This window comes from Rhododendron vialii, chromosome 9a (genome assembly GCF_030253575.1).
Source record: "Rhododendron vialii isolate Sample 1 chromosome 9a, ASM3025357v1".
NCBI classification, from domain to species: Eukaryota; Viridiplantae; Streptophyta; class Magnoliopsida; order Ericales; family Ericaceae; genus Rhododendron; species Rhododendron vialii.
Window position 1 is genome coordinate 26788136 of NC_080565.1, and position 27568 is coordinate 26815703.

The 27568-nt window shown below is 37.9% G+C and overlaps 3 protein-coding genes across 12 annotated transcripts in view; 2 read left to right on the forward strand and 1 right to left on the reverse strand.

Moving 5' to 3' along the window:
- LOC131302076 (CDP-diacylglycerol--serine O-phosphatidyltransferase 1-like) overlaps nt 1-27568 on the reverse strand; it is a 74115-nt gene that overhangs the window by 36389 nt on the left and 10158 nt on the right. Inside the window, exons 2-5 of one of the 7 annotated variants that reach the window (XR_009191591.1) lie at nt 20141-20394; nt 19831-19919; nt 19450-19545; nt 19060-19189 (exon numbers count right to left, since the gene is read on the reverse strand). Coding sequence is in view for 4 of the 7 variants with exons in the window: in XM_058328662.1 (XP_058184645.1) it covers nt 19062-19189; nt 19831-19919; nt 20141-20394 (471 nt within the window). In the remaining 3 variants the exon portion in view is untranslated. The other 6 variants (XR_009191592.1, XR_009191593.1, XM_058328662.1 and 3 more) reach the window with 6 other exon arrangements.
- The window catches only part of LOC131302074 (ribonuclease S-7-like), a 36519-nt gene continuing 13456 nt past the window's right edge, over nt 4506-27568 (forward strand). The window contains exons 1-8 of one of the 3 annotated variants that reach the window (XM_058328658.1): nt 5598-6525; nt 6648-6734; nt 6846-7190; nt 8051-8151; nt 8234-8309; nt 9976-10080; nt 12601-12744; nt 13018-13104. In XM_058328658.1, the coding sequence (XP_058184641.1) occupies nt 10066-10080; nt 12601-12744; nt 13018-13104 (246 nt within the window). In that variant the 5' untranslated portion in view covers nt 5598-6525; nt 6648-6734; nt 6846-7190; ... (1 more) ...; nt 8234-8309; nt 9976-10065. Of the gene's footprint in view, nt 6526-6647; nt 6735-6845; nt 7191-8050; nt 8152-8233; nt 8310-9975; nt 10081-12600; nt 12745-13017; nt 13105-27568 lie in introns of all 3 variants that reach the window. The other 2 variants (XM_058328657.1, XM_058328660.1) reach the window with 2 other exon arrangements.
- Nucleotides 14439-16539, forward strand: LOC131302078 (THO complex subunit 2-like). Of its 2 annotated transcripts, none has more exons than XM_058328668.1 (2): nt 14439-14761; nt 16162-16539. In XM_058328668.1, the coding sequence occupies exons 1-2, from the start codon at nt 14732-14734 to the stop codon at nt 16423-16425; spliced, it is 294 nt and encodes a 97-aa protein (XP_058184651.1). In that variant the 5' UTR covers nt 14439-14731; the 3' UTR covers nt 16426-16539. The 2 variants fall into 2 exon arrangements, 1 of the variants encoding a protein (XP_058184651.1); XR_009191594.1 differs by having other exon boundaries at nt 14503-14761; nt 16157-16539.

Sequence of the window (27568 nt, forward strand, 5' to 3'; positions counted from 1 at the left end):
GATCAAAGTACTTGTCAAATCTTTCAAAAACCCTTTTAATATAAAGAATTGGGTTTCTATTATCCAATGGATAATAGTTCCCCTAACATTTATTGTCCAATGGACAAAGAATAAAACCAAATTAATAAAAAGAAATAAATAAGAAATTTCTAGGGTTTGAAAAGTTTGACTAGTCACATCAACTTTATTGGAAGATTCCCTAGTCACATCGGTACTTTATTTTGGTCAAAAGAGTTATTACCCAATGGTTACTAACTTCCCTAATGGTTATTACCCAATGGATAATGATTTCCCTTGCGGTTAATAACCATTGGACAAAAGAGTACAAGTACCTTTTATAAAAAATAAAATTTTGAAAAGACTACATGTACTTTTATAATAAAAAGTTTATTATCCAATGGACAAAAATTACCCTTGTGGTTATTAACCAATGGATAATGGAGGGGTGGGAAAATCCCCAATAAACAATGCATATAAGTACTAGCACATGTTTTTATAAACCATTAAAATATTATATCTTTGTACTTATCAAAATATTTTAAAGGAAAGCCTATTGTCCAATGGATAAAAATTACCCTAACCATTATGGACCAAAGGGTAAAGGCAAAGGTTCAAAAGGTCCAAGGGTTTCAAAAGGTCCAACTAGTAACTAGGTAAGTTGGTTGCTCGGTTCCTCCAAGCAGTCGGTTGGAAATTAACAAAATTGGTCACGTAGGTTTTTCTAGTCACGAGTTTAACCAAGGACCAAAATTTAACTACGATGAATATCAACAAGAAATCATATAACACTCAAGAGAAAATAAGTAATTCAAATAAAATTCAAATATTTAACGAAATTTTTACAGACCAAAATTCAGGGTCGTTACAGCCACCATTACACAACTATCACTCCATCGACACCACTCATTGTCACCATTACACCATCACTCCACCGCCACCGCCACCATTACCGCCACCATTACACCACCACCACCACCACTCACTACCACCGTTACATCACCATCACTCCACCACCACCATTACATTACTATCGCCAGCACCACCACAATCATCATTCCACCATTATTATAAGTACATAGTGACCATTAGTAAATTAAGAGAGAATCAGAACTAAAATCAATTTATTATTTTTTTAATTCAGTACTTAATATGTTTACCAAACAGCTTTTCAGCTTAAAAAATTCAGCATTCAGCTTTCAGTACTTAATTTTTTAGCATTCAGTTTCAGTTTTATCAAACAGACCCTAAACTTGCACTCTTATCTTCCATTCATGCCTAAAGAGGGTCCACCCCTATTTATAGAGTGCAATGAATGCTCCTAGATGAAGTCTCACTAGCAACTTCTAGATAATCCATCCACAATGTAATAATTAAAAGTGAATAATCAATTTTTTTTGAAAGGTGTGAATAATCAAACTTATCACATTATATTTTGATTATCCATTTCGAGGTTGTTAAAGTTAACAATGTCAAGTCTCATATTGTTCCCATTGCAAGTTGTTCCTTCCCTCCAAATTTTTCCCCTTCATTTCACGCCTATTTCATCCCTTTAAAATTTTCAAAATTGAGAACTTTTTTTTTAAAACTTGAATAACCAAAATTGAATAACAAAAACTTTGTCACATCAATTTTTCAAATTATAAAAATCTAAAAACTATGAACATAGAAAATAATTTTTTTAAACAGTTTTAAAACTAATAAAAAATAAGTTATTAGAAATAGAAAATACTTTTTGAAAACTTTTAAAAAAAAAAGTTTTGAAAAAAAAGTTTTGGCTATGATTATTACATTGTGGATGCTCTTAGTTCTATCATATTCCAGTAGAACCTGGAAGGTTCTAGTATGTTCTAGCATTGTCTAAAGTATCCCGAAAGACTCTAGAAAAGTCCTTTTTTTTTAAAAGATTTTACCAAGGTCTAGATGGTTTCGAAAATGTTCAAAAGTTTCCAAAAAAAATACAAAAGAATGATAATCTTTAACAAAAGAATCTAGAAAATCCCAAGAAAGGTGGTGATGATCTTTAACATACATCTTCTATTGTACATTGCAGTCTAGATGGTTTCAGAAATGTTCCAAAGTTTTCGAAAAGAATACAAAAGAATCTGGAAAATCCCAAGAAAGGTGGTGATAATCTTTAACAAAAGAATTTAGAAAATCCCAAGAAAGGAGGTGATGATCTTTAACAGACATCGTCCGCATTGCAGGCGCCACCAATATTACACAATCTCGTCACTATAATGGATATGTTGGGTTCTACGTCTCGATCCTAGTAAACTTGCGACAAGTATTCAGGAGCATTCCATAAGGAATTTTCGAGAATTAATTTTCAATTCAGAATTAGCTTTGGAAAGTTGCATGATGGATGGTTTCAATTGAAGAACATGTTATTCAGCTTTAACCCAGCTGAGGCATGGGATAATTGTAGGGCTATCCTTGCAAACTCTCCAGTGGGAGTGGTCGGTAATGGGAGGAATTCGAAGTCGGAGAGGAGGCGGTAGGCCCATTTGGTGGTAGAGAAGAAGTTGGTGGGAGTGGCTAAGCCGTTGGAGAGTTTGTGGGGCTGTAAGGAGTAGGGGTGGGAGGAAACGATTGAGGAGTAGAGATGCTAATGCTCAGAGCTTTCATTCGTTTTTTTCGCAACGCTTAAAACCCTCTCAATCCCTCTTGCTCTGTCTGTGTTAATTTCAGCTGACTATCCTCTTGCGTATTTACATTGCACAAAATGCTTGTTAGGGTTTTATGGAAGGGTTTTGTTAATACGTGCCAGTAAGACATATGATAGGTAAGTATGGTAGCAATAAATTTGTAAAATCTCGATTTAAAAAAAAATTAGAATAATAGAATTTATTGTTTAAATTTATTTATGTGTGTGTATATATATATATATATATAGGCAAATGATAATGCCACGACAGAATTCTTTAGTGGCACGAACATTGTTTGCATATTCCCTTTTTACCCTGGAATCACATATGGGCCTCTTGATCTCTCTCTCTACAGCATCTCAACTGTCTCCCAACAAGCAAGAAACACCGCCGTCCCTTCTGAATCCCAAACTCCGACCAACCTTTCTGGGACACGAAACCTAAATGGATTGAAGAACCTTCACAATATCAATAAAGCTCCACACCTTGATCTCTGTGTAGTTTTGTGTATTGTACCATATAATCTGGGTTCATTACTAACAAAGCACCATTTTTTTGTGTATTACAAGAAACAGAGCTCTGACAAGTGACAATCAAAATCTGACCAGAGATGTTCAACTCTGTACAACTTGTCTCCATCTTCTCTAGACTCTAGCACCTCATTCCCCTCCATGTCCGGCTCTCTCACACCTCGTTCTGTTATCCATCTCCTGAATCGCAAATCGAAACACAATCACCTTCTTTGGATGGGTTTCTCAATGTCCTTATCCTTTCCGACCTCTTCCCACCTTTGAAGTGCAAGTATGACGATATTATCATAGCCCCCAGGAGAGAAATCTTGATCTGTAATCTTCAGAAGTTCCTCGAATCGGTGTCGGTTGAGAATTTCGGTCTCGCTGTAAGGGTGTCGGTTGGGAATTCCCATCTTGCTGAAGGTATCTTGTGTTGTTAGTCTGAGCTTGCTCCTTTCGAATCAGAGAGCGAGATAGACGTGAGAATCGAGAAGAAAGTGTAAGATCCAAAGAGAGAAAAAGTCAGGATCGTGGTTCTTGCAAGGGTATAAAGGTCAAGACACCACAACCTGTCGTGGCATTAAAGTTTTTTGTCGTGGCATTATCTCTTCCCTATATATATATATACAGTCAGGTTCCGGTGAGGGATCCCTTATTTTTTTAAAATGCGGGACTTTCCTTCCCGATTGAATTTCGATGATCCGAGCCGCTCAAAGTGATCAGAACGTGATTTTAAGGGTCCACGCGAGAAATCAGCAAAAAAAATGACCGGGAAGGGCTTCATCCGAGCAGTTTTCATTGAACGGTTCAAAAAAAACTGCTCGGATGAAGCCCTTTCCGGTCATTTTTTTTGCTGATTTCTCGCGGGGACCCTTAAAATCACGTTCTGCACACATTGAACGGTTCGGATTTTCAAAATTTGATCGGGAAATGAAAGTCCCGCATTTTAAAAAAGTGAGGGATCCCTCACTTGATAATTTGTGTATATATATATATATATATATATATATATATACACACACATATATACACACATATATACATACATATATACATATCAGTTCCCTCTAGAATTTGCTTTAAAATGTGGACCTCTGTTGAATTATATTTTATTTTCAATAGTTCGGATTTGCGGACAATCTATTCGTGTGAATAAATTGTCCGCAGATCCGGACCATTAATAACACAATCCAACAATTGAAATCATAATCCGCATTTTAAAGAAAATTCGGAATCTCGGACCTGAACCGGACCGTATACATGTGTGTATAAATATTTTATTTAAACTATGAGTTTATCCTAGAATACCTACCCATATATAACCCTTCTATATCTATCATTTCACTGCCCACTGTAACTCTCCCACTCCACCCATATCCCTCCACTCTCCCTACATCTCTCCTACAATCTTAATCCCATCAAAATTCTCTCTAACCATAATTACTTCTCTTATTTATCACATTAACTCCCCAAATATATATCTCCCTCTTCCTCCTCCCTATTCTCCACGATTTTCCCTCGGAGTTGTAATCGTTTGACGTTCCCGTTCGTGTATTTTTGGGCTTGATTCGACGGAAGATAGGTAGGATTTTTAAAGCCTAACTTTTATTAGGGTTTACTGCCTAGATTTTATTTTTGTATTCGAAACAGTGATAATAAAATGTAAGAGATGGAAAATCTGCAGAAAAAGTTGGGAGTCAAACCGGTAGAGTAATGATTGAGTAAAACGTGATTAAATAACAAAAACGTATTTTATTGCGCACAACATTCTGGTCGGAGAAGTTGTCCCCATTCTGTGCAGATTCAAGGGAAGTGTATAACACAAAAGTTGTTGATCTTAAAATTAAGCAACATTGATATAAAGTTTATAAAAATCCGAGTTCTGTAGAATTAGTTATGAATTTTTGAAGTTTCTGTCTCAGTGCAGTTTCGAGACAGATTGGCAAAACAATTTTAAACCCGTTTCTACCAAGTTTCTAAGTCAATTTCAAACCCATTTTTACCCAATTTCCTCCCTAAGTCAGTTTCTAAATCTCTGGATAAAATCAATAGAGATTTCCTCTGGGGTTCTTCCAATGACGAAAGAAAAATCCATGCGGTGAAATGGGATGACATGGCCAAACCAAAAGGCATGGGTGGACTGGGCATTAGGAAAACAGGAGTTGTCAATCTTGTTTCCATGACTTGGAAATGAAAAAGAGGCTCTGTGGGCTAAGGTTTTGCTAGGAAAATACAAGAAGGGAGGTAGGAAACATCACAAACCTTCTTACATTTGGAGGAGTTTACTCACGGGTAGTCAAACTCTCAAAGAAGGCTCGAAAATTTTAATCAAAAGCGGTCTTGACACGTCACTTTTTGAGGACGATTGGGTAGGGTGCAGCCCTCTTCGTAATATTGTTGAAGGTCCTCTCCTCCCTCAGGAATAGGTCCTCAAGGTGCGGGATTTGTCTGCTAAGAACAGAAGCCCATCCAATTCATCCGAAAACCCAAAATCCAGACACCGTCCAAGTTACTAAATACATCACCAACCCTGCCACACCCGGATTACCTCTTGAAGTGTCATCTACATGAACTTAAACCACATCAACTCTAGGAGGATTCTACTTGATGGCAGCACTTTAATAGATCAGCTTGAGAGTCCGTACTTCTACCACTATATTAACTCGATAGGAGATAATGGCAATCTGAGTTTGCTGGGTACAAAATTTTTTTGGTCTGTGGAGTTGTTGATTTCGCCATTGCCAGAAAGAAAATATAGTGGCCAAGTACAATTTTTCCCACTGAACATCAAGCATCCAATAACCAGCCTGAACCCTCACCTTCCATTTCATTCAGTCCAAGATAAACAATTGCCAATCCGCTTTACAAGGCTTCTCTAAATGTTTGCTATTCGAAGGCAGTCTTTTACTGCATGGGGTGTAGATATATAAGCATCAAAATATTACAAGATGCATCTGTTGCTACTCACCTTGAAAAGGCTAGTCATCAGGCGGCATGGTTTTTTAGCCGAAGGAGGGATATCCGTCTTGGCAGACTATGTTTTCTCTGTTAAACGAGAACAATGCTCATTGCTAGATTTTTTGAACTTCAGTCATGCATATTGTGTACTTATGTGCTGATTGAATGATCTTCATATTTTTTCCTTTTGCTGATTTTGTTTTATCTGGTCTTCGGGAAACCCAAACACACAGTCTCTCTCTCTCTCTCTCTCTCTTTCTCTGAGATAATTTGTTGGCTTGGGAATGCAGGCTCGAAAGCTGAATAGAGATATATCTGAGACCTTATACTACCATGCTCTAGAAGCTTCTTCTGAGTTGGCTGCAAAAGAAGGCCTGTATGAAACATATAGCGGAAGTCTTGTGAGCAAGGTAAGCATTATTGACAATGTCTAAAATGTGTCAATCGCCTTGGTGAATGTCAGATTGATGTCACGTGTACTTTGGCTGAGGATTTTCGTGTTGCTTTTGGTTCTTGTGATTGTGAAACATAGTTGCCAGAGCTTGTGAATATGGAGGGCCACAGTCGTTGGATAAGCTTAGTGACAGAGTTCGCATTGAAGTCCCTACAGTCGTGGCAGGTCATTTGGTCTTTCAACTTTTTGTTTGAAAAGGAAGTTTAACTATGTATTCTCTTCTATGTGTTAAGTATTCTCTTTAGTGATTCTTATTGTATTCTTGCCTTTTACCAGTGGGAAAGTAGCTGGGTGTACTACCTTCTTGGGCAATGGTCTAGATTGGTGACGTATGTACCGTACTGAAGGGCAACTCAACAAACCTGCTAAATGAGTTTGTGCCTAAGATCATGGGACATTTTATCTCATCAAAGGTTGACTCTATTCAGGTTAGATTAGAGTTATCTTTTTATCTTATGATTCATTAATTCAACTGTTCAGAAGGTTCTACGTTGTTCATTGTTATATCATTTGGTTAGTTGCGGGCTGGTTTTATCTGATGATCTCTCAGAGGACCCACTTGACAATGTTGAATTCCTTCAGGATCAGCTTGAATGCATCCCTTATCTTTGCAGATTTCAGGTTCATAATTGTTGCTTTTGCAGCTTAATGAGTGAATCCAAACCAGCATTTACTAGATTTGTTATCATTGAAAATTCAAAGCTGAAACTGCTAATCTTGCGTGTCTTCTCTGTTTAATGATATTTTTTGTGCTTCTCACTTTTAAGTTTTTAACTAGAAAAAATAATCATTTGGTTGCAGTATAAGAGTCGTAGCACATTTATAATGCAGATTATGGATCTGATCTTGCAGTTGTATATTGTATGATTTGGTTGCATTTTTATTAATATCCACTTTTTGCTGGTTTAAGAACATCAATTGTTCCCAAAGCGTAAGATTTTGGGCAACTGTATCATTTGTTCATATCAACCTTCCAAAGCTACTCATCACGTGCAACCCCACCCTCAAGTGGAGACGTGAATATACTGAACAGAACTTGGTTCATGAACACACACAACAAACAAGGGACTGACGCAGATAATGAGATTTTCACCTGGGACTTCGTAGAACCAGAGATTTGAGATTTTAATTCAATATTAGGTCACAAATGTTCCAAAAGTTTTTGGTGTTAGGAAATTGCCCCTACACTGTATATCAAGCTTCTCAGATCCGTCAAGCTATTTAATAGGCAAGCTATATACAAACTTCAGTGCCTGACGATTTGAGATTTTCACTTGGGACTTCGTAGAACCAGAGATTTGAGATTTTAGTCAATATTAGGTCACAAATGTTCCAAAAGTTTTCGGTGTTAGGAAATTGCCCCTACACTGTATATCAAGCTTCTTAGATCCATCAAGCTATTTAATAGGCAAGTTATATACAAACTTCAGTGCCTGACGATTATAATTTTCCCAACTATTTTTGTCTGTTTTGTCTTGTAGGAAGCAGCAGCCCTCCCGGCCCATGCAGATAATAGCGAACTTCTTGTCGTCGAAGCCAAGCTTGGTGCCATTCTTAATTTAAGGCAGCTTAGTGGATTAACGTTAATGTTACTTTTGTCAATGGTCATGAGACATTTCAAAAGCACATTGTGTTTCTCATTCTCTTTTACTATTCTTTTTCAGTTCGGAAAATGAGGCAGAACTTTCAGCACATGTTTTGCGCTTGATAAATGTCATTGATTGTGGATTACACAGTCAGGTAATCGAGAGAAAGGTCCTTTTGATTTCTTAGTGCAACATCTTAGCTTTACAATAAACCGTATTATTTGACTTTCGTGTTCAAAGGTGCTTCTTCAAGCTTTTCTAATGACTGTAAGTATAAAAAAATTTCCCGTGCAAATAGACTTGTCATGTGATGACCTAGTACTTAATGTCCAGCTTCCATATAATCTTTATGAGAGAATGACTCTCTTGAGGAGGAAGAGCAAGGCAACTACCAAGAAATGCCAAGTTGGGTTTAAAGTAACTACCTTTAAATCGACTGGAAGCTTACATCGACTCGGGTACAAGTATCTCGCGTAGGCACCTAATTTGGGGACTATTGGTGAAAGTGCGCCCGAAAGCGTGCAACACAAGAGAGCTTTTGGCATTTAAGTCGGAGAGCATTGATACAAGCATGCTTATGGCACGTTTTATTGTATTTTTAAAAAAGAAAGAATTTACTCCTTGTAGAGGTGATTTTCACATTATTTAATTTTTTTCTTTAAAGGTTACTTTGCAATGTTTTTGTAGTTGAAAAACCTCTCGTTGTTATGCAAAAGTTTCAAAACCTTTGTACTAGTGCACAAAACTAACCAATTAGGTAAAAAGGATCAATATATTGTTGTGTAATTTTTGATTTGTGTCATGTGCCCAATATCGCGGATGCCTTTGTGCTTTAGTGCACCTCAGCCCTTAGGCTTTCACCTATACTGATATCTGGACTCGTCAAACCTCTGATTTTAGGGTACGAGGACTGTGCAACAAGTGATCATAATTTTTAGTCTTCGATCTTGTTTGCATGATAAAATGGTATAGTATAGAGTACTGATGTCGAGAAAGAATACACTGTATTTGATCTGTACAAATACTACAGCGAGATATGTGAAGATAATATGTGTGTGTGTGTTTATAAGTAAGTTCGTAGGTATGTTTTCAGGACATTGTTGAATAAGATTAGCTTACAAATGTCCTATGGAAAAGTAGCTAACACATACCTCACCTCCTTGACTAGATGTTAACCCTCAAATCGCTTAAGCTAGCAAAGTTGTGCTCATCAGTTTAGCTGATTAACTTACCAAAGCCACAATTGACGGATTATATATCACAGTTACCTCTGTAAAGTTGTACATCGGATGTGGAGACTAAGTTTTCGTTTCTTGGCATGGTCATTGTACAGATGTTACACTGTCTTGGCAAATGTCATCTGATATTAGTGTCTGGTTCAGCCACATATATTCAAGTGACGGATTACATATCACGCTTACCTCTGTAAAGTTGCACACCGGATGTGGAGACGAAGTTTTTGTTTCTTGGCATGGTCATTGAACAGATGTTACGCTGTCATGACAAATGGCATCTGATATTAGAGTCTGGTTCAGCCACATATATTCAAGTGGAGTGTCCTTGTTAGAAAAGTACATATTTTTTTGTTTAATTTTCTCTCTTCATTTGCAGATTGAGTTAGGCTTTAGGAATTGTTTCCTTCCCCCCAAAAGAGCTGAAAATCTAGTTTTGGGGATTTTATTCTTATTGTTCCTTAGCTGCGGAGTCGAACTTATTTGTTTCTTGTAATTGAAGTCCTCTTTCTATTTCCTTCCATCCAGTCCATATCTTTTATCGTTGTGCTATGTTTTTCATCCTTTGAATGCTTTTTGCATTTTCAGAGATATGGCGAAGTAACCAAGCAAAAACTTGATCGTGCTGTTCTGATCTTCTTCCAGCATTTTAGAAAGTCTTGTATAGGAGATCAGGCGATGCATTCTTCTAAGGTAAAATGAATTCAATGTTCGAATTTCTACATTTGGGACAAGATTGGGACCCCACACCCTTGGCTGTGGCGTCCCCACTGTACGTCAGTATCAGATTGTTGGAGAGAGTACCTGAAGCTGGGCCTACTTTTACTCAGAAAGATATTTGGTTTATAAAGCTCCCGGCCTCCTCTGCATGCAATCCTGGAAAGCTTTCCTTACCACTGTGCACTTGAAGTGAAGTGGTAGTGACTTGATGATTTGTGTGTTTAACAAGCCAAATGAGAGCTTTGTTTATTTCCTTATGTGAAGATGTGGTTCCTGCTGTTCTCTGCTCGGTGTGCATCGGTTCATATTTAGTTTAGTTGGTGATTTGTTGTTGAGTCGGCGTGGTATATTTGTGTGTTTCCTAATATGTTGGCGGATAATGTCCCTTTGTTGTGTGAAGCATTTGAGGAAAGTTGTGTGCTGTCCTTTGATGCGACGGAGCTTCCAATTCAAATGTTGAAGTTGGTGGCTATTTGCTCTATCAGTTTTTATGGTTGTGTTCTAAGAAGCACGGGTACTGGTACAGATACGGACACAACATGGATACGTGATTTTTCCAAAATCGACATGGGCACGTTGGGGGATAGGTTAAGTAAATATATAAATAAATATATTTCGGGGTGGTTCCGGGGACACCCAAAAAAACACCTTGTAGTTTCCGATCAAATTTTGATGATCTGAGCTGCTCAATGTGATCAGAACGTGATTTTAAAAGTACCTATGAGAAATCAGCAAAAAAAAAAAACCTGGAAGGGCTTGATCCAAACAATTTCGAACAGTTTTTTATTGAACGGTTCAAATAAAAACTGCTCAAATCAAACCTTTCCTGGTCATTTTTTTTGTTAATTTCTCGCGGGCACCCTTAAAATCACATTCTGCACACATTGAACGGTTCGGATCATAAAAATTTGATCGGGAACTATGAGATTGAGATTATGGGTGTTTTTTTAGGGTGTCCCTTGAACCGTCCCGAATATATTTATATACACAAATAAATATATTTCTATACATAAATTCAATAATTTATAAAATTATATTTTCCAAATTAAAGACAAAAGTCCAATGAAAAAAATGAGAATAGCGGATTGTGTTTTCCTTTTAAGTTATTTGATACTGGTTTTAAATTTGGTTCATATCTCAAATAGTGTATTGTTACTCCATTTCAAGTTTTAAAAATACCATAACAACCCAAAACGCATCCGATACGCGTCCAGTACATGTCGAGTATGTGTCAGGGTGTCTCCAAAACGTGTCCGACTCAGAAAAAATAATTACATATTTGGACACATAAATTGACGTGTCGGATGTGTGTCGGGAATGTGTCCAAGCCTATCCTTGTCTGACATGTGTCCAACACGGATGGCCTGTAAATGTGTCCGTGTTTCTTAGGTTGTGTTTAATGCCTTGGATTCTTTTGTGGGTTCAGGTTGTATGTGTTTATCATATCGAGCTTTTCCATTCGTATGGTTATGGGTTATATCCTGCTTTACCTGTAAATTGTAATGTAATAGCACCCTTTGGGCAATTATTTGAGTGATCTTAAAATAAAACATGGAAAATAATTTCTCTCTTATATCCCTCCCTCCCTCTTCTGCATGGCCCTGTTGCGTCTTGGTTTATACATGTAAGCTCGTTGTACATGCCACTCCATTGGTCATGCCATCATATCTGGATGAAAGGGAATTTTTAGAGAGGAAACTGTAGCAAATAGTGATTAATTGATGACGTTGGTCAGTACAACTAATCTTTCCATCAAACACTGATTTTATCTGTGTTTTCTACTAGCATTTTTATGTGCTTGCTTTACTTCTTTCCATTTTATTTCCTTACCAGCTGTAGTTAGACCTTTTGTTTTGAAGTTCTATTACCATGCTTCCAAGAACCTAATCAGGTTAATGAGGGTGATGGTACATTAATGCTTGGAATACTAAGTACTCGCGTAATTTTTTCCTTTGCTCAAGGTTCAATGCACATACTTTTTCCTACATTATACGGCACGGCCATTTTCTATTTGTATATTTCATAGAGGTAGGCTGTCGATAATGTTTTTATTGTAATTTAGTGCAAGTTTTGGCACTCCACTGAATTACTGCCTTTAGTTGAACAGTACCACTATTCAAACACTTTTCAGCAATTAATCAGCCCTTGCATCAATGCCAGGAGCTCATTACCGACCGCTTCAAGTTTACATTCCTTAGAAGCATCCAGTTTTGAGTTTACTGTACAGATATTATATTTGCTGTTTGTGCTCTAAAACCTGATTATCACCATGTTATGGATATGGTGCTGCTTGCCTACCCAATATTTTGTTTTCTGTCTGCACAATAACGGAGCCGAATCCTTTCACTAGTTTAAGGAAGTTGGCAGTGGCAAATTGAACAAATGAGTTATTTTATACAACAGTAATTTGGTAGTTCCTCTCTTGTTATACGTTAAAGGGACAGTTGCTTATATAGATGCTCTGGATAACTAGTTTTCCTTTCATTCTTGCAGCTCGTGGCTTACTTTGCATTCCTGGAGGTCCTTTTGAACAGCCATATCGCTTTTGTTTTGAATCTGGATACTACCAGTTTTAGATATTTTTTTGGATCTCTTGAATCAGGCCTTGGAGGACTTGATGCAAATATCTTGTCACAGGTTGGGATTTTGTTCTCTATTGTCATTTTGGCTTTCCTATCGTGCAGAAGTTTGGAAAAATGTCCTTCCCTACTTCTCTGAGTTTGAACCATCTTACATGTCAAGGATTAGGAGCTTTTGAAGTAGTGTTTGAAAGCATGTTATTTAGCATCCCACTTTTTGATTTTCTGAAGTTTTTAACACATGAATCACTCTTGTAGTGAGATGGTGTGATACGATGATACCACATGATGTCTTCCCACTGAATAATCAACTTTGAATGTGTTATTCCAGTGTGCATATTCTGTTGATAATTTGGCTAAACCTGCTGCACCCAATCTTACCCCACATGTTTCAGATTGCCCTGATGTCGTTCCTAAAGTAAGTAGGTTTTGTGAAATTGTTATTTTCCACTAGAAATGAAAGAAATAATGAACGTTTTGCTGTTTTTTCAACAGGGGAAAACCCCCGGAACTTCTTGTCGCACTTCAAGAAAAACACAGTTTTGACTTTTTCAAGCTTTTTCTTCTTGTCCCTGTTCTTGGGTGCAACTCCTGCGGCAAGCCAATTACTCTATCTTGGTTATGCTGTGATATTTGGGTGGATACCAAGCTTTTGCCAAACAAGTGTTCGTCCCTACAAGCCCCATATGTATTCAGCACAGTTTACTATGCACGGGCTATGGGGGTAAGATTCCCGTCCATGATGTGGGGAAGGAGGCGGGGGAAGGTGGGGGAGGAGGAGGAGGAGGAGGAGGGGGTGGAGGTGGAGGTTGTGGTGGTGGTGGCCGACAGGCGGAGGCGGAGGCGGAGGCGGAGGCGGCGGCGGAGGAGGAGGAGGAGGAGGAGGAGGAGTTGGAGGGAGAGGAAAATACACAAGACTATAACCACAATTCAACTCCACATGATGGCAGCAATTTATGAGTGAAATTCCATGCCCATCAATACAAAAAACTATCTCCTTGACGCGAGTCACTTTGTTAAAGGTATCACGCCATATTGTAACAATAAATCCGCCAACTACTTAGGAGAGGATGGTCGACATAATGGAGGAATTCACATATCCACCAGGATATATTTCTACACCAAAGCCATCAAAAGTTAGATAATAATAATCTGGTTTAAAACCAAAGCTCAAATTGAAACTTACGATTGGACACGTAGCCGAGATTGTAGGAGTCATAAACTTATTAGTAAGAGCCACCGTGGCCGTGACCCAAAAAATAAAATTAGGTAGGTTTTCGTGCTTAAAAAGCAACATCTGATGGGGAAGATGAATTCATCTTCCATGATGATCCCACTCATTCTTCCATAAGAATTCATCTTCCCCATCAGATGTTGCTTTTTAAGCACGGAAACCTACCTAATTTTTTGGGGTCACGGTCACGGTGGCTCTTACAAATAAGTTTATGACTCCTACAATCTCGGCTACATTGGTGTCCAATCGTAAGTTTCAATTTGAGCTTTGGTTTTAAACTAGATTATTATTATCTAACTTCTGATGGCTTTGGTGTAGAAATATATCCTGGTGGATATGTGAATGCCTCCATTATGTCAACCGTCCTCTCCCAAGTAGTTGGCAGATTTATTGTTACAGTAAGGTGTGATACCTTTAACAGAGTGACTCGCGTCAAGGAGAGTTTTTTGTATCGATGGGCATGGAGCTTCACTCATAAATTGTGGCCGCCGTCATGTGGAGTTGAATTGTGGTCATAGTCTTGTGTATTTTCCTCCCCTCATTCTCCTCCTCGTCCTTGGCTCGGTAGTATTCTATTTTTCATTTTCGTTGCAATGCTCGCATTAATTTTTTTTCATAGGAATTGCCATTTAGGTTTACTCAATGAGTTACTTGGGCTAGGGTTGTTGCCTTACCGATTTGGCAAGACTTTCACCAGGAGCATCCATGGTAGAGGGAGGAGGGCAATGGGTACCACCGAGGATGGGAGTGGGAGCAGTGGAGAAACCACACCTATTAGAAAAAGTCGGTGAAGTAGCTTGGAGAGGGCGGCATGGTGGATCATAGCTTTTGTCGATTTCAGGTATTTGCTGAAACTATTTTGCTCATTCACTGTTAGTATTTTTTCTGGGTTTTGTTCTTTCACTGTTATTTAACCTTGTTTCACATTCTTTTTTTCTTTTTGGTACTTCGGAAATTTATAACAGTTAACTACAGAGTTTGCAGCATACATGATTAAAGAGTTACAGACCCTACTAAGGAAAGCCAGAATATAGCTAATCTAAGATCTGCCTTATGTTAAGGCAGTCACGAGTCCAAAATTCCCTAAGTGAAGGTGGTTGGACCAAGGAAACCACCAAATCCTCATCTTGTTCCGCCCCAATCCGGGCCAGGTGATCAGCACATTGATTTGCCTCACGATATATGTGTTGAAGTGTGGATCTTGTCCTGATGAGAATGGCATGGGCATCATTGATTAGGTTCTTTGGGGATGATTAGAGGCGTTTCCTTCGTTTATCAGTTGAACGGCTATGAGAGCATCAGATTCTATGGTGATTTCAGCCATGCCCCTTTCTAAGATGATGGTTAAGCCTCTATAAATCCCCCATATTTCAGCTTCCACACTGGACTCGCACAATGCTCTTCCGAAGTATCCCAGAATCCACTCTCCTCTTTCGTCCCTGAAGATCCCTCCAAAACCTGCATTCCTATTAGTCGTCTGCCTGCATCCATCAGTGTTGAGTTTAATCCTTCCTGCACATGGTGGTATCCAATTAATTAGTTTGGGCTGGGACTGTCCTTTATGGAGGGTAGTTTTGAAAGCCTGTACAATTTCAGAGGCATTAGCAAGAACCCTGGAGCTAAATGAGGCCACGCTATCAATGTTATCAAAACTTTTGTATTACCATCTTTCCAAATTTGCCGAAGAGTGGTGCCAAAAACAGTGCTCCAAGGAAGTTCTTCTCCATAAAAAATAACTTTTTTGGATTTTAAATTGTGAGTCACCCATTCTGAAACAGGCCCGCCAAACTTCTCCCTCCATAAATGACTTCTCTTCAAATCCAAAGAGAACTTATAGACAGTCTTCTCTTGGTCTGTTAAGTTCTCGATTAGCATTCCTATGTATGGTCATTTATAGTTTACTGAAAGTTAGCATGATTTTTTCATGGTTTCAGTGACGAAAGTTACTGATTTTGTGGTATTTCCTAAGAAGAAAACAGTTCCACGGAAGTATCTGATTGTCACGATATAATATCTTATATCTAGTAATGTAAATATGAAAACAGCCCAAAATTGTACCTTCAGAGTACAAATAGGTTTATATTTATGTATCAAAGTTGCAAATAATGCATTATCCACGTTCTACATTCCAAAAAGGTAATGTAAACAAGTTAATATTTTTAATTTGAATGCATTGCAACAAGAATGTGATAGATGCTTTGGGTGGTGGTTTTTCTTTGGCTAAATGCATTTTCAGTGCAGCTTGAGTATGATACGTTGGAGTACGTTGAGATTGAGCGCATGGCACAAGTTGGACATGAGAAGCTTAAAGATGATGGCTTTAATTTGCCAGACTGGCTCCAATCTCTTAATTCATTTTGGGGACGCTTGTGTGCACTTTTTCTTTTTGGGTACATTGTACTGGTGTGTTCAGTTTGTGATACCCCCATGATACTTGCAAGTATACATCGCTTGTCAATTTGCTCTACTATAAAGCTTAGACACGGTTGCAAAGTTGAAGATTGAATGTCCTTCATCCTGGATAGTTTACGTTGTTGAAGTTGTTTCCTTCCTGCTGCACCTACCATTATGTGATTCTGCACAATGATAAAAATAAATAAAAAATTCTGTTATTTTGCACGTCCTTTGGTTTTGCCAAAGATGTCTTCCTGCGAATACAAACAATTGAAACTTGCTAAAAAGTGAGTTTTGAGTCTTGACGATTTCTTGAATGTCGATGTTCGAGCGTCCTCATTCAAAAATTGGTTACCATACAAATTGGAAGAGGTGAGGCACGGGCATGTTGGATTAGTGTTTTTCGCATAGTAGAATTTGTTGGATAGGGGGTTGATATAGCGAGTTCAGTATTTATTTGCTTGTGTTAATTATTTGAGCCGTGCTAGTACACATACGTATACATACATACATACATACATACATACAATTCGGATTGGATCGGAACCTGAACCGTTTTAACATTATCCACAGACCAAATTATTGAACACGGCTTATGTTTTTTTGAAACCAGAGCCAAATCACACTTTTAAAAGACTGAACCAAATTATGCGGTTTGGATTGGTTTGGACTAGATTCGCGGATCGACGGTTTTTTTCTCACCCCTTAGTGGTGTTTACATTACCTTTTCGGGATACTTTTTTTCCACAATCACTAGTACATATACGTATACATACATATGGTTCGGATTGGATTGGAACCCGAAGCGTTAATATAAATTCACAGATCAAATCATTGAGCACGGTTTATATTTTTTTGAAACCAGAGCCAAACCACACTTTTAAAAAATCAAACCAAACTATGTGGTTTGGACCAGATTCGCGGATCGATTTTTTTTTTTTCCCCTCACCCTTAGTGGTGCTTGATTGCAAAAGGAATCTAAAGAGCCTAGGAGTCTCTCAAAGGGAAAAATTTCAGTGTGCGGCACATCCGAGCCGTCCATTGCGTTTTTAGACGGCTAGGATTTGGAGAGAGAAAAATGGGAAAGTGTCGGGATGAGAGAAGAGAGAGGGTTTCAATTTGAGCCGTCTAAAACACTTTTGGATAGCCCGAATGTGCCAAACAGGTACCACCTGAGATATGCGCACCTGGCACCGAAAAATTTCCCCTCTCGAACTTTCAAGGAGGAAAAGGGAAAAAGTCTCTCTCTCTCTCTCTCTCTCTCTCTCTCTCTCTCTCTCTCTCTCTCTCTCTCTCTCTCTCTCTCATATTTTTAAATGACATCATTTGATTGATCGGCAAGGCCATTTCAACATGAGATTAAATTCTTTCCATCGCTGGTGTAAATATTTATTTTCTCCAAATCAATTATATTGCGCCACGTCGTCATGTTATATGGATTGGGACCACTATTTTGCTACGTTGCGCAATGAAATTGATTTGGAGGAAACAAATGTTTACACCGGCGGTGTAAAAATATGGACAAAAAATTAAGTGCTTCAATTTTCAATCTTTTGAACCAGTGCGAAGGTCTTATTTTTCTGATAATTTTATCTTAAAGGGTCATAATTAATTTTTGACTTTTTAAAACTTTCATATACATACTTTACAGTTCTTATATGAGAGTTCTAAAGTCAAAAATTAGTTATAATTATTTAGAATAAAATGATTAGAAAAATAAGATCTTCGCACTAGTTCAAAGGGATTGAAAATTAGAGTATTTAATTTTTTAGACGGTTTATACATTTAAAAATATGAATAAAAAATTAAGTGTTTCAATTTTGAATCTGTTTGAACCGTTGCGAAGATTGTATTTTTTCTGTTCATTTTATTCTAAGAGATCATAATTAATTTTTTACCATGGGGCTCTCATATAGCCCTAGAGTATCTGTTATTTATTTGGTTATACAACTTAGGGCTCTCATGTGAAAGACTTAAAGTCAAATTAATTATGACTCTTTGTAATAAAATGATTAGAAAAATAAGATCTTCACACCGGTTCAAACGGATTGAAAATTAGCACAATTCACCAGTTCACCGAAAGATATCAAAGCAGCACAATTCAAGAGCATGTCTGGTAAAAAGCAGTGTGTGTAATAATAGGTTTAATACAGATTGATGAGTATGAATAGAGCGTGCATATATATACAGAAGGATCCCAGAGAGAAGATTAAGTTCAGCAAATTCTCCGAAACTCAATCAGGATGTATTGATAATTTGGTCTGTTCTCTAAGTGGTGAAAAGCTATGTTCCATTAACTCGACAAATATGGATGTCAGACACTCGAGGATGGAGCAAGGTATAGGAATAACTAAGGAACTTTGAGATTATTCGTAAGAACTAAGTCCAGCAAACAAACCAGCAAAATGATGTAAGCTTCTGATCGCTGTGAGAAGATGCAGCATAAAAATGTTCAATGTCAACTTCACCAACAAACTAAGAGAATCAAGATACAAAACCAATGGTTCTGGTCAACAAAGATATATGAACAAGTTTCAAATTGATAATGGAAGAAAAAAATTCATTATTCTGAGAGACTAAATTTAGAAAACCTTTCCAACAACCTAAATGGAGTAATTTCTATTCAGAATCTGCGCTCAACTAACCTAAGTAATAAGCATTTACAACTCAAGATGGTGATAATTTACAAGGGTGGTTGGTTTACACAGCAAAAAAGGAATGAAAGAATGATACTAGTAAAATGATACTCATTGCTGTTTTCTCCGCAGAGTCCGATGCAATTGCCACGACCACACAATCAAAAATATCAAAAGCACAGTAGCAATGGAAGTCCAGAAAACCACCAACCAAATAGGCATTGGCTGGGGGAATAATCCTGGCGGAAAACAAATAGAGATGTATGTCAAATAGCCCTTCTAAGCAGATCAACTCGAAATTGCTGATAACCAAACTGAGTATGAGTGTTGGGTGCCGGTGCATATAGATGTCAGATCGCCATAAACAATTAGTCTTAGCATAGGGAAGTATTGCAATACTAGATCATATGATCTTCTTTCTACAAAATATCAGCCAAAGAAGAGAATTCAAGTGTCTAATTTGGATGCCAGTGTCAGGGATGTATCATAAACACATAACTGTTGTGATATATGGATGACTCCAGGAAATAGAAGTGTAATACCGGTACTAGCATCAATCCTGGTAGCTATAAACTACTAATAACCTTAAGTGGACCTGCGGATCAAAAAAAAAACCTTAATTGGACCCCCAAGGGTGGGCACAATGGTAGTCATGTGGCAACCAGGGCCTCTGGAAGCTTTTGGTCTGGGGTTTGACTCCCAGCCACGTGCTATCAGTCCTTGTCTTGGGCCAGTCCATACAGGCTTTGCGATGACTTTAATTGAGCCCTGCTAGTAGAAGGTGAGACTAGTCCTCCTGATTAGTCAGTCTAGCAGACACCGAGTTATAAACAAACCACCACAAGTACTTTCCATGAGAATAATAAGACAGAAAACGCACCATGTCCAAACTTGATACAGATGAGGAGCTCAATGATGCAGATAGCAACAGAAAGCCAACAAAATGCGCCCACCTTCTTCACAGGTATTCTGAAAAGCCATGCAACAACCACCAAAGTCTAAGAGTCTTCTCTGACGACCACAAAACAACTCACGCTGATACTGAAATCCTTCGTAAAAATAGCACATACAATTCACACAAGGACGAGAGAGAGAGAGAGAGAGAGAGAGAGAGAGAGAGAGAAATAGCACATACAATTCACACAAGGACGAGAGAGAGAGAGAGAGAGAGAGAGAGAGAGAGAGAGTACCGATCCTGTAGGTACGAATTGTACTCGCGAATTGTTGGTATTGCAATTAGCCACCACAAGACCAACCTATACACAATCAGTGGGTTTCGAGGAGGAATCCAAAGACAAAACTTAAGAAAGAAAGTGTTGAGCTCGACAGTCAAGAACACAATGCATAAAGTCAACACTTGTATGAAACGCCATGGACCAAGTAGGGGGTGCCACTCATCTTTGTCCCACTGCGCTGGTGTAAACTGACTTAGCGTTCGTTTGACCTGAAAAATTGGTTTAAAGCAATCTCTCGGTTAAACGCAGATCAGAATCAACTGTACAACTGTAACCATTCAAGCTGTTGTTTGGCTTTGCAAAATCAAACAAAAAGCCGAATAACATTCATTATGTTTCACGAAAAATAAGGTGTCCTTTTCTTTAGAAAAAATCCAAACAATAATCAAAAGGAAACCATAAAACAACAAATCAAAAGCAAAGAGCCTAACACCTAGTACCCATTACTGGAACAAATGTGAAAGCCCTAGGTGGTTCTCTGTCACTCTCATTTTTTCCGAGTTTTACCGCCCCTAGGCACCTTATATGCCAGGTCCATATCATCCTTGCATGTAACTTCATTATTACTCACACTTATTAGCTTCAGTTCAGGAATTTAGTTTTAGTTACTCAAACTTTTGATATTTTTGCAAGAAAGACAGAATAAACCAATATTGGGCAGGTGCCTGTGACACATGAATTTTTTCTCCCTTTTTTCTTCTCTTTCTTAGGGGAATGGAATCCTGGATTGAGGGAACAGAGAACCAGCCAGGGCTTGCAAATCTGCAGCAGCATCACGTACTCGGTCATGGGCTCTCCTCTGTAGCTTCCAGGTCCAGGGGACAACCCTATGCTCTTCCTTGCTCTCTCAAGGTGGTGGGACAGAAACTTAAGCTCACATGGGCAAGAACACCTAAAGGCTAAAGCCAGCAACACTTGACCCAAAAAAGGGGATCAAATCACACTGGACAGCATGGTGATACACACATCCACCCCCTACCTCCCAAAGAACAACATCGTCAAACAAGAAAGGCCTTTGTGGCAGCTTATGGTGTCATTCTGACATTTTATTCCCAAGTGCTGAGTCTGAGCGTAAACTGGCTCCAATATTCAATTCCGCAAGAAAGGTAAACAGATAGCATGAGAGTAAGATAATTATAAAAAAGTAGATATGTAGGATCATGTATGGCTGGAGCAGTCACATAATGTTTTAAATGGACTCTTCTAAATAAGTAAGTACCCCTGCGTGAAACCCAGACAATTGGATGTATCCTTTACATGTTGGACATGTGTAGTAAATTTCGCAATATGATATCTGACTCCAATACAAAGCCTACAATATGACAGTACCTCAAACTCCCCTATTACGCATGCAGTGCTCTATGTTACTCTGTAACCAGTTTACCCTAGAAAATAAAGAAATTAGATAATAAATACCTATGCCCCAGACCAGAGTCCTTGGACATAGGAATTAGAATCTGGACAAAGAATTAGAGGAATCTGACACGCTTCGGCACAGTGAATCCAGGAATTTTGATTAGTGGTGTCATTCAATAATCTTCTATAAAGTCACAATTAAGGCTGAGTTTCCCTAAAAAAAACAACTTGGCTTTTTGTTTTGTCTTTATTCAAACTTTTTTCGCGTTTGCTAGTTTTGTACCAAATTTTTGTGGATTATTGGTTTATCTTGACGAGAGGAATCAAAAAAGTACAAAACTATAACCGAAATCCAATTCTTCTTGAAAAAATACAAGCAACTTTGTGTGTGTGTGTGTGTGTGTGAGAGAGAGAGAGAGAGAGAGAGAGAGAGAGAGATGTGTCCTGTTTTGTGTGAGAGAATTTTGTAAGGTAGTACATAAAAACTACCAATAAATATAAAACAGTTAGAAATCAAATAGTTTTTCATAGCTTTATAACCTTTTTGGTTACTTGTACTTTTACCTCACTGATTATCAAGTGCAAGATACATTTGGTATGCAATGTATGGGTTCAACAGTTTTTGTTGTGGTGGTGTCATGTATGATAGGTCTAAAATTTTAAAATATATACACACACTTTTCGAAAATTTTTGGTTCATTGTGTTCACTTGACACCATTGCTTGTGAATTGGAGTCACACCCGCTTCAACACATACCCGCACCCGACACTCATCTCCAAGTCCACATAACAAAGTAAATAGGCACAAGGGGCTTTGAAAACTCACATCCAAGTTCATACCCATTGAACGTGCAAACAGTGAAGACAAAATAGTTCCTCTGTCGGATCTCATGGCTTTTATATCATAGCCACTTTCTTTTTCAACAAGCGCCTTGAATTTTTTGAAAATATTATACACTTCTGACTTTTGTTTCAAAAAATAGACCCATGTCTTGTGGCTAAAATCATCAATAAAGAGAAGAAAGTATCTATTTTTGCCGAGAGAATAAGGATCAATTGGTCCACACACATTGGTGTGGATTAGTTCCAAAGGCTTTCTTGCTCTTGTTGTTGCCTCTCTTGGAAAGCTCTTTTTTTTTCCTCACAAAAATGAGCGAACTTACTATCCTTGGATTAAAATGTCTTCGCATGCATCCAAAAAATCGGAGGATCCCAGAACATTAGGTACATCTCCAACTGGCTGAATCTGCACGTCACCAGATTTGTAGGCCTCATCAATTCCTTGGATCGTTGACACTTTATCTTTCGGAACTTGATCTTTCGGCACAACTATCTCAGTCCCAGTCAAAGCAGCCTCCGCTTGATCTTTCTACAGATATATCCCAAATTCAGTCCCAATATTAGGAACTTCTTCCTTGTGCGCTTCTTTCCCCATCTTTTTTTCAATCTTCTCTGGTGTAGTACTCATGACAATGAGTGTGTCCTGAGTCTTAACCAAACAGTACTCATAAAACTCCCACCCTGTACTTATGGTGGTATTTTGGGACTCAGCAATAAACTTCCTTGACCTCTGTGTGACGGTGATTTTTGTACCATCTTTCGCCACATGATTGGGGGTCCTGGACATTTTCCAGTGGCCTCCGGCTTTAGCCCTCACTGATTCAAATCCTTTCGGATACTTATCGATAAATGTGGAGAAGATAAACCAACTCTTACAATAGTGCAGGAAAGGATAGTTCAGCTCAAAATTTGATGGCGATTGAGAGAAAAAAATCAGTTGTCTCCATAAACCAAAGGGGGTGATTGAGAGAAAAAATCAGTTGTCTCCATAAACCAAAGGGCGACTTCTGTTTTGTGGAGGTAAGCGATGATATCGTCGTTAGAGGGGTTGAACTTAAAACCTCTGGGGAGGATGTCCCCATCAATTAAATTGAGTACTTGATCTTTCTGCACAGCTATTGCTACCTCGTCTGATCCAGTCCCCGTATTAAGAGCTTCTTTCCCCATCTTTTCAATCTCCTTGATAAATGAATGATAAAGCCCTTTTATCTTTCACTTTGGCGTCTTGCTTTTGCTTTTCAGTAGTTGCACCGATTCTTCCACCACGTCCCATATATCTTCTCCATCAAGAAAGGCATTAATTTGAATACTCCAACGGCCATAGTTATCTTTGACTAGCCGAGGGAATGAAATTCCTTGGGTGGACATTATCTTTAACATGAACCGACGCTCTGCTACCACTTTGTTGGAAGGGAGGGTATATAGTATATATTTGGACTAGATTTTTGAAGGGGAAGAGTATATATTTGGACAAGATTTTTGAAGAGGAAGAGTACTTGTATTTCACTTAGAACTTGAACTTTTTTAACATAGTACATAATGAGTAGAATCCATATCCATATTTATAGTGTTATATGGAAGGTTCTAGATATCTTTTACAAGATAGTATATAGGTACATTCTAGATTTTACACATGTGACTTTCCAATGATCTTCTAGAACTCCTCTAGAATAAGGTCTTTTAGAAATAAGATATTTATACTCCTCCAATAATATCTATTATTTGGGCTTTTTTATTGGATTTGTCTTAGACTTTATTTTTCTTGGGCCAAAATACCAAATCAAGTTTATACTTCAACATCAACGACCTTGTCCAACCAAAGATTATTCCCCTTTTCTACTCCTTCAGCGTTGTTGTTATTGTTATGTTCGTTCACGCAAACTTAGCCATGTCTAGGATTTCGCTGTGTTGGTTGGGAATCGGGATCCTTGATGGTGGCCCGACGAATAGATTCAAAGGTATACGAAGATTGTGAATTGGAGAAACAGATCCCGCTTCTGATGGATTTGGTGGTTGGTTTTGTTGCTGATTGAGGTTAAAAATAACCCGGTTTTCCGGTGGTGTCTCGCCGCGATGCTACCCCTGTTGGGAATAGTCCGAAGGGCCATTTAGAAGGGATTTGTTTCCTCCGAAAACCAAAAGCCTAGAAGCAAAAACCCTAGTTGTAGTTGTTTCTTCAGATGCATGTGTTCATTTATAAGAAAATCTCGTTCACCGACGTGTTGTAAATAAGTGTTTACAACACTCAATCGTAATCATCCAAAATTGTTTTGTACGATCGGGATGTTAATGAAACTTTTTCGGGAAAGAATTCATTAAAATTCGGACCGTCCAGAATACTTTTGGACGACTGTGATTGATTAGTGCTGTAAATATGTTGTTTACGACACCTTTGTAAATAAGACAGCCTCGTCCATTTATATACGCATCTCTTCGGGATTTGGAAGTTTCGGTGGTTCCTAAACCCAACCCAGCCCACTAGGCCTAGACGTTTGGACTTGAATTTTAATCCCTATGGTTAAAACATCAGCCACATGATACGCGTGCGAGTGTAGGTACGAGATTGCAAGCGTGAAAGCGTCTTTCAAAACTTCATTGATAAACAATTAAAATCTGTGAGTGCGATGATTGAAAACGTGAGCGCAATATGAGGATAGAGTGCGGGAGCGATAACTATTTTGAAGGATTATTAAGATTGTAACTACACTCAAATATTTTCCAAGTTTGGTTTGGTTTTCGACCCTCCGCGTGGTTTTCCGAAATTCTGTCAAATTTCTTGTAATCATTTTTGTCATTTTTTACTGTAGATTGCAACAATGATTTTCAGAAATGCTAGTGATGGACTCGGGGCCTGTGGTGACCCAAGTCACCACAGGGATGTAGTGGCTGAAAACGGTGTCGTTTGCGGCAAGAAGAAGTGGGAAAAAAAAAGGCTGCAAGGCTCTGTTTGGTGAAAATGAGAGGGAAAAAATTAAGTACTCTAATTTTCAATTCGTTTGAACTAGTACAAAGATTTTATTTTTCTTATCATTTTATCTTAAAGGGTCATAATTAATTTTTGACTCTAGGACTCTCGTTAGTTAGTCCTAAGAGATATTTGATTCTGCCACTTTCTTAGGACTAACCAACGAGAGCCCTAGAGTCAAAAATTATTTATAACCCCTTAGAATAAAATGATTATAAAAATAATATTTTAATAATCATTTTATAATCATTATTTTTTATTATGGCTCTCGTTGGTTAGCCCTAAGAAAGTCGTAAAATCAAATATCTCTTAGGACTAACTAACGAGAGTCTTAGAGTCAAAAATTAATTGTGACCCTTTAAAATAAATTGATAAGAAAAATAAGATCTTCGCACTGATTCAAACGGATTGAAAATTAGAGCACTTAAGTTTTCAACAATCTTTAGACCATTTATATATTAAAAATAGGGTTAAAAAGTTAAGTGCTCTAATTTTCAATCCATTTGAACCGGTGCGAAAATCTTATTTGTATAATCATTTTATTTTAAAGGGTCATAAATAATTTTTGACTCTAGAACTCTCGTTGGTTAGCCCTAAGAAAGTCGTAGAACCAAATATTTCTTAGGACTAACTAACGAGAGTCCTAGAGTCAAATTAATTATAACCCTTTAAGATAAAATGATAAGAAAAACAAGATCTTTGTACTGATTTAAACGAATTGAAAATTAGAGCACTTAATTTGTTTTCCTCTCTTTTTCACCAAACAGGGCCTTGCCCTTTTTTTCCCCCACTTCTTGTTGCCGCAAACGGCACCGTTTTCAGCCACTACATCCCTGTGGTGACTTGGGTCACCACAAGTCACCACAGGCCCCCGAGTCCGCTAGGACACGTCTAACTTTGCATCCATTTCATACTCTCTTACAAATTAAGGTGGGATCCACAACAGTATTTATTGAAGTCTTCACCATGACTTGACGTGTAGAGATGTAAGAATAAACCTACACTTGGATGTGTAGAGATGTAAGAATACAACCATCTTTCACTAAGTACAACTCCTTTTCTTTTTTTTTTAACTCAATAGATAATCAAAGATTCATAAACCCGTTGAGTCGCACAAAAAATGATGGAAACGATTTACATTTTGCGATTTTCCTAGCGTTTTAAATACCAAGGTAACACCATTTTCACGGGAAAAACACTAACCTACAAAATAGATCTTGAAAAAAAAGATAAAAGAATTCTCTCTCATGCGCAAATTCTTTATCTTAACACACAGAAAAATAAAATTCCTATACTTCACTTCTCAAACGGCAACTGGAAGGAGACGGTCCTTCAATTCCTATGCTTTACATTAATCTGGTCAATTTATCTATTTTGTTTGACCGTCTATCTAAATATATTTTTGTATATTTTACATTAATTGGACGAATCGAAATTTTTGATCGGATCGATCCTACCCTGAACCGAACTTAACTCCAGTCGGGATCGATTCTGAAAATAATTAACCCGAACCGAATCAGTCCTCGAAAATTTCACTCCGAACCGAAATCACCCGTACTTATCACCAAGCCTCCAAATCAATAGTTCCCAAACGTGGGAATCAAGGAATAATTTTGTTCACGCTCCTAAAGGTAAACATTACCCTCATTGTGATTGGTGAAAATTGTGTGGGTCCAACCACAAACTAACTCATTATTACCAAAAATATATATTAATTCCGTGGAGCTTACACAATTTCCATCAATCATAGGGAAGATAATGTTCGCCCTCTTCAAAAAAGAATGAACAAAATTATTCTCATGGAAATCATGCTTACTATTTCAACACTACGCAGTAGCCCAATATTTTGAATTGAATTTTAATTCCCTTTAGGCAGTTAGGCTTCCTTGCTCTCGATTTTACTTGGCAAAAAGATAACAATAATAATTCCCTTAAGGCTATTATTAACAACAATCCAATACTTTCCCAGTTAAAAACAAAAAACAAAAAAAATTTGGTTTACATAACATGTACACTAGGTCATGTGAAAACCACTTTCACACTTCGAGATCCGACACAATTAATATTGCCTTTATGTGAGAGTTGGTATGGAGTCCCCGGCTACAAGCATGGTTTGACGTTTTAAAAGCATCTCCAACCCAACATCCTTTATTTCTTCATTTAAGAGTAGGAAATTAACATTTTCAAAAATTATAGAGGATTTTATATTATTCATTCAAACT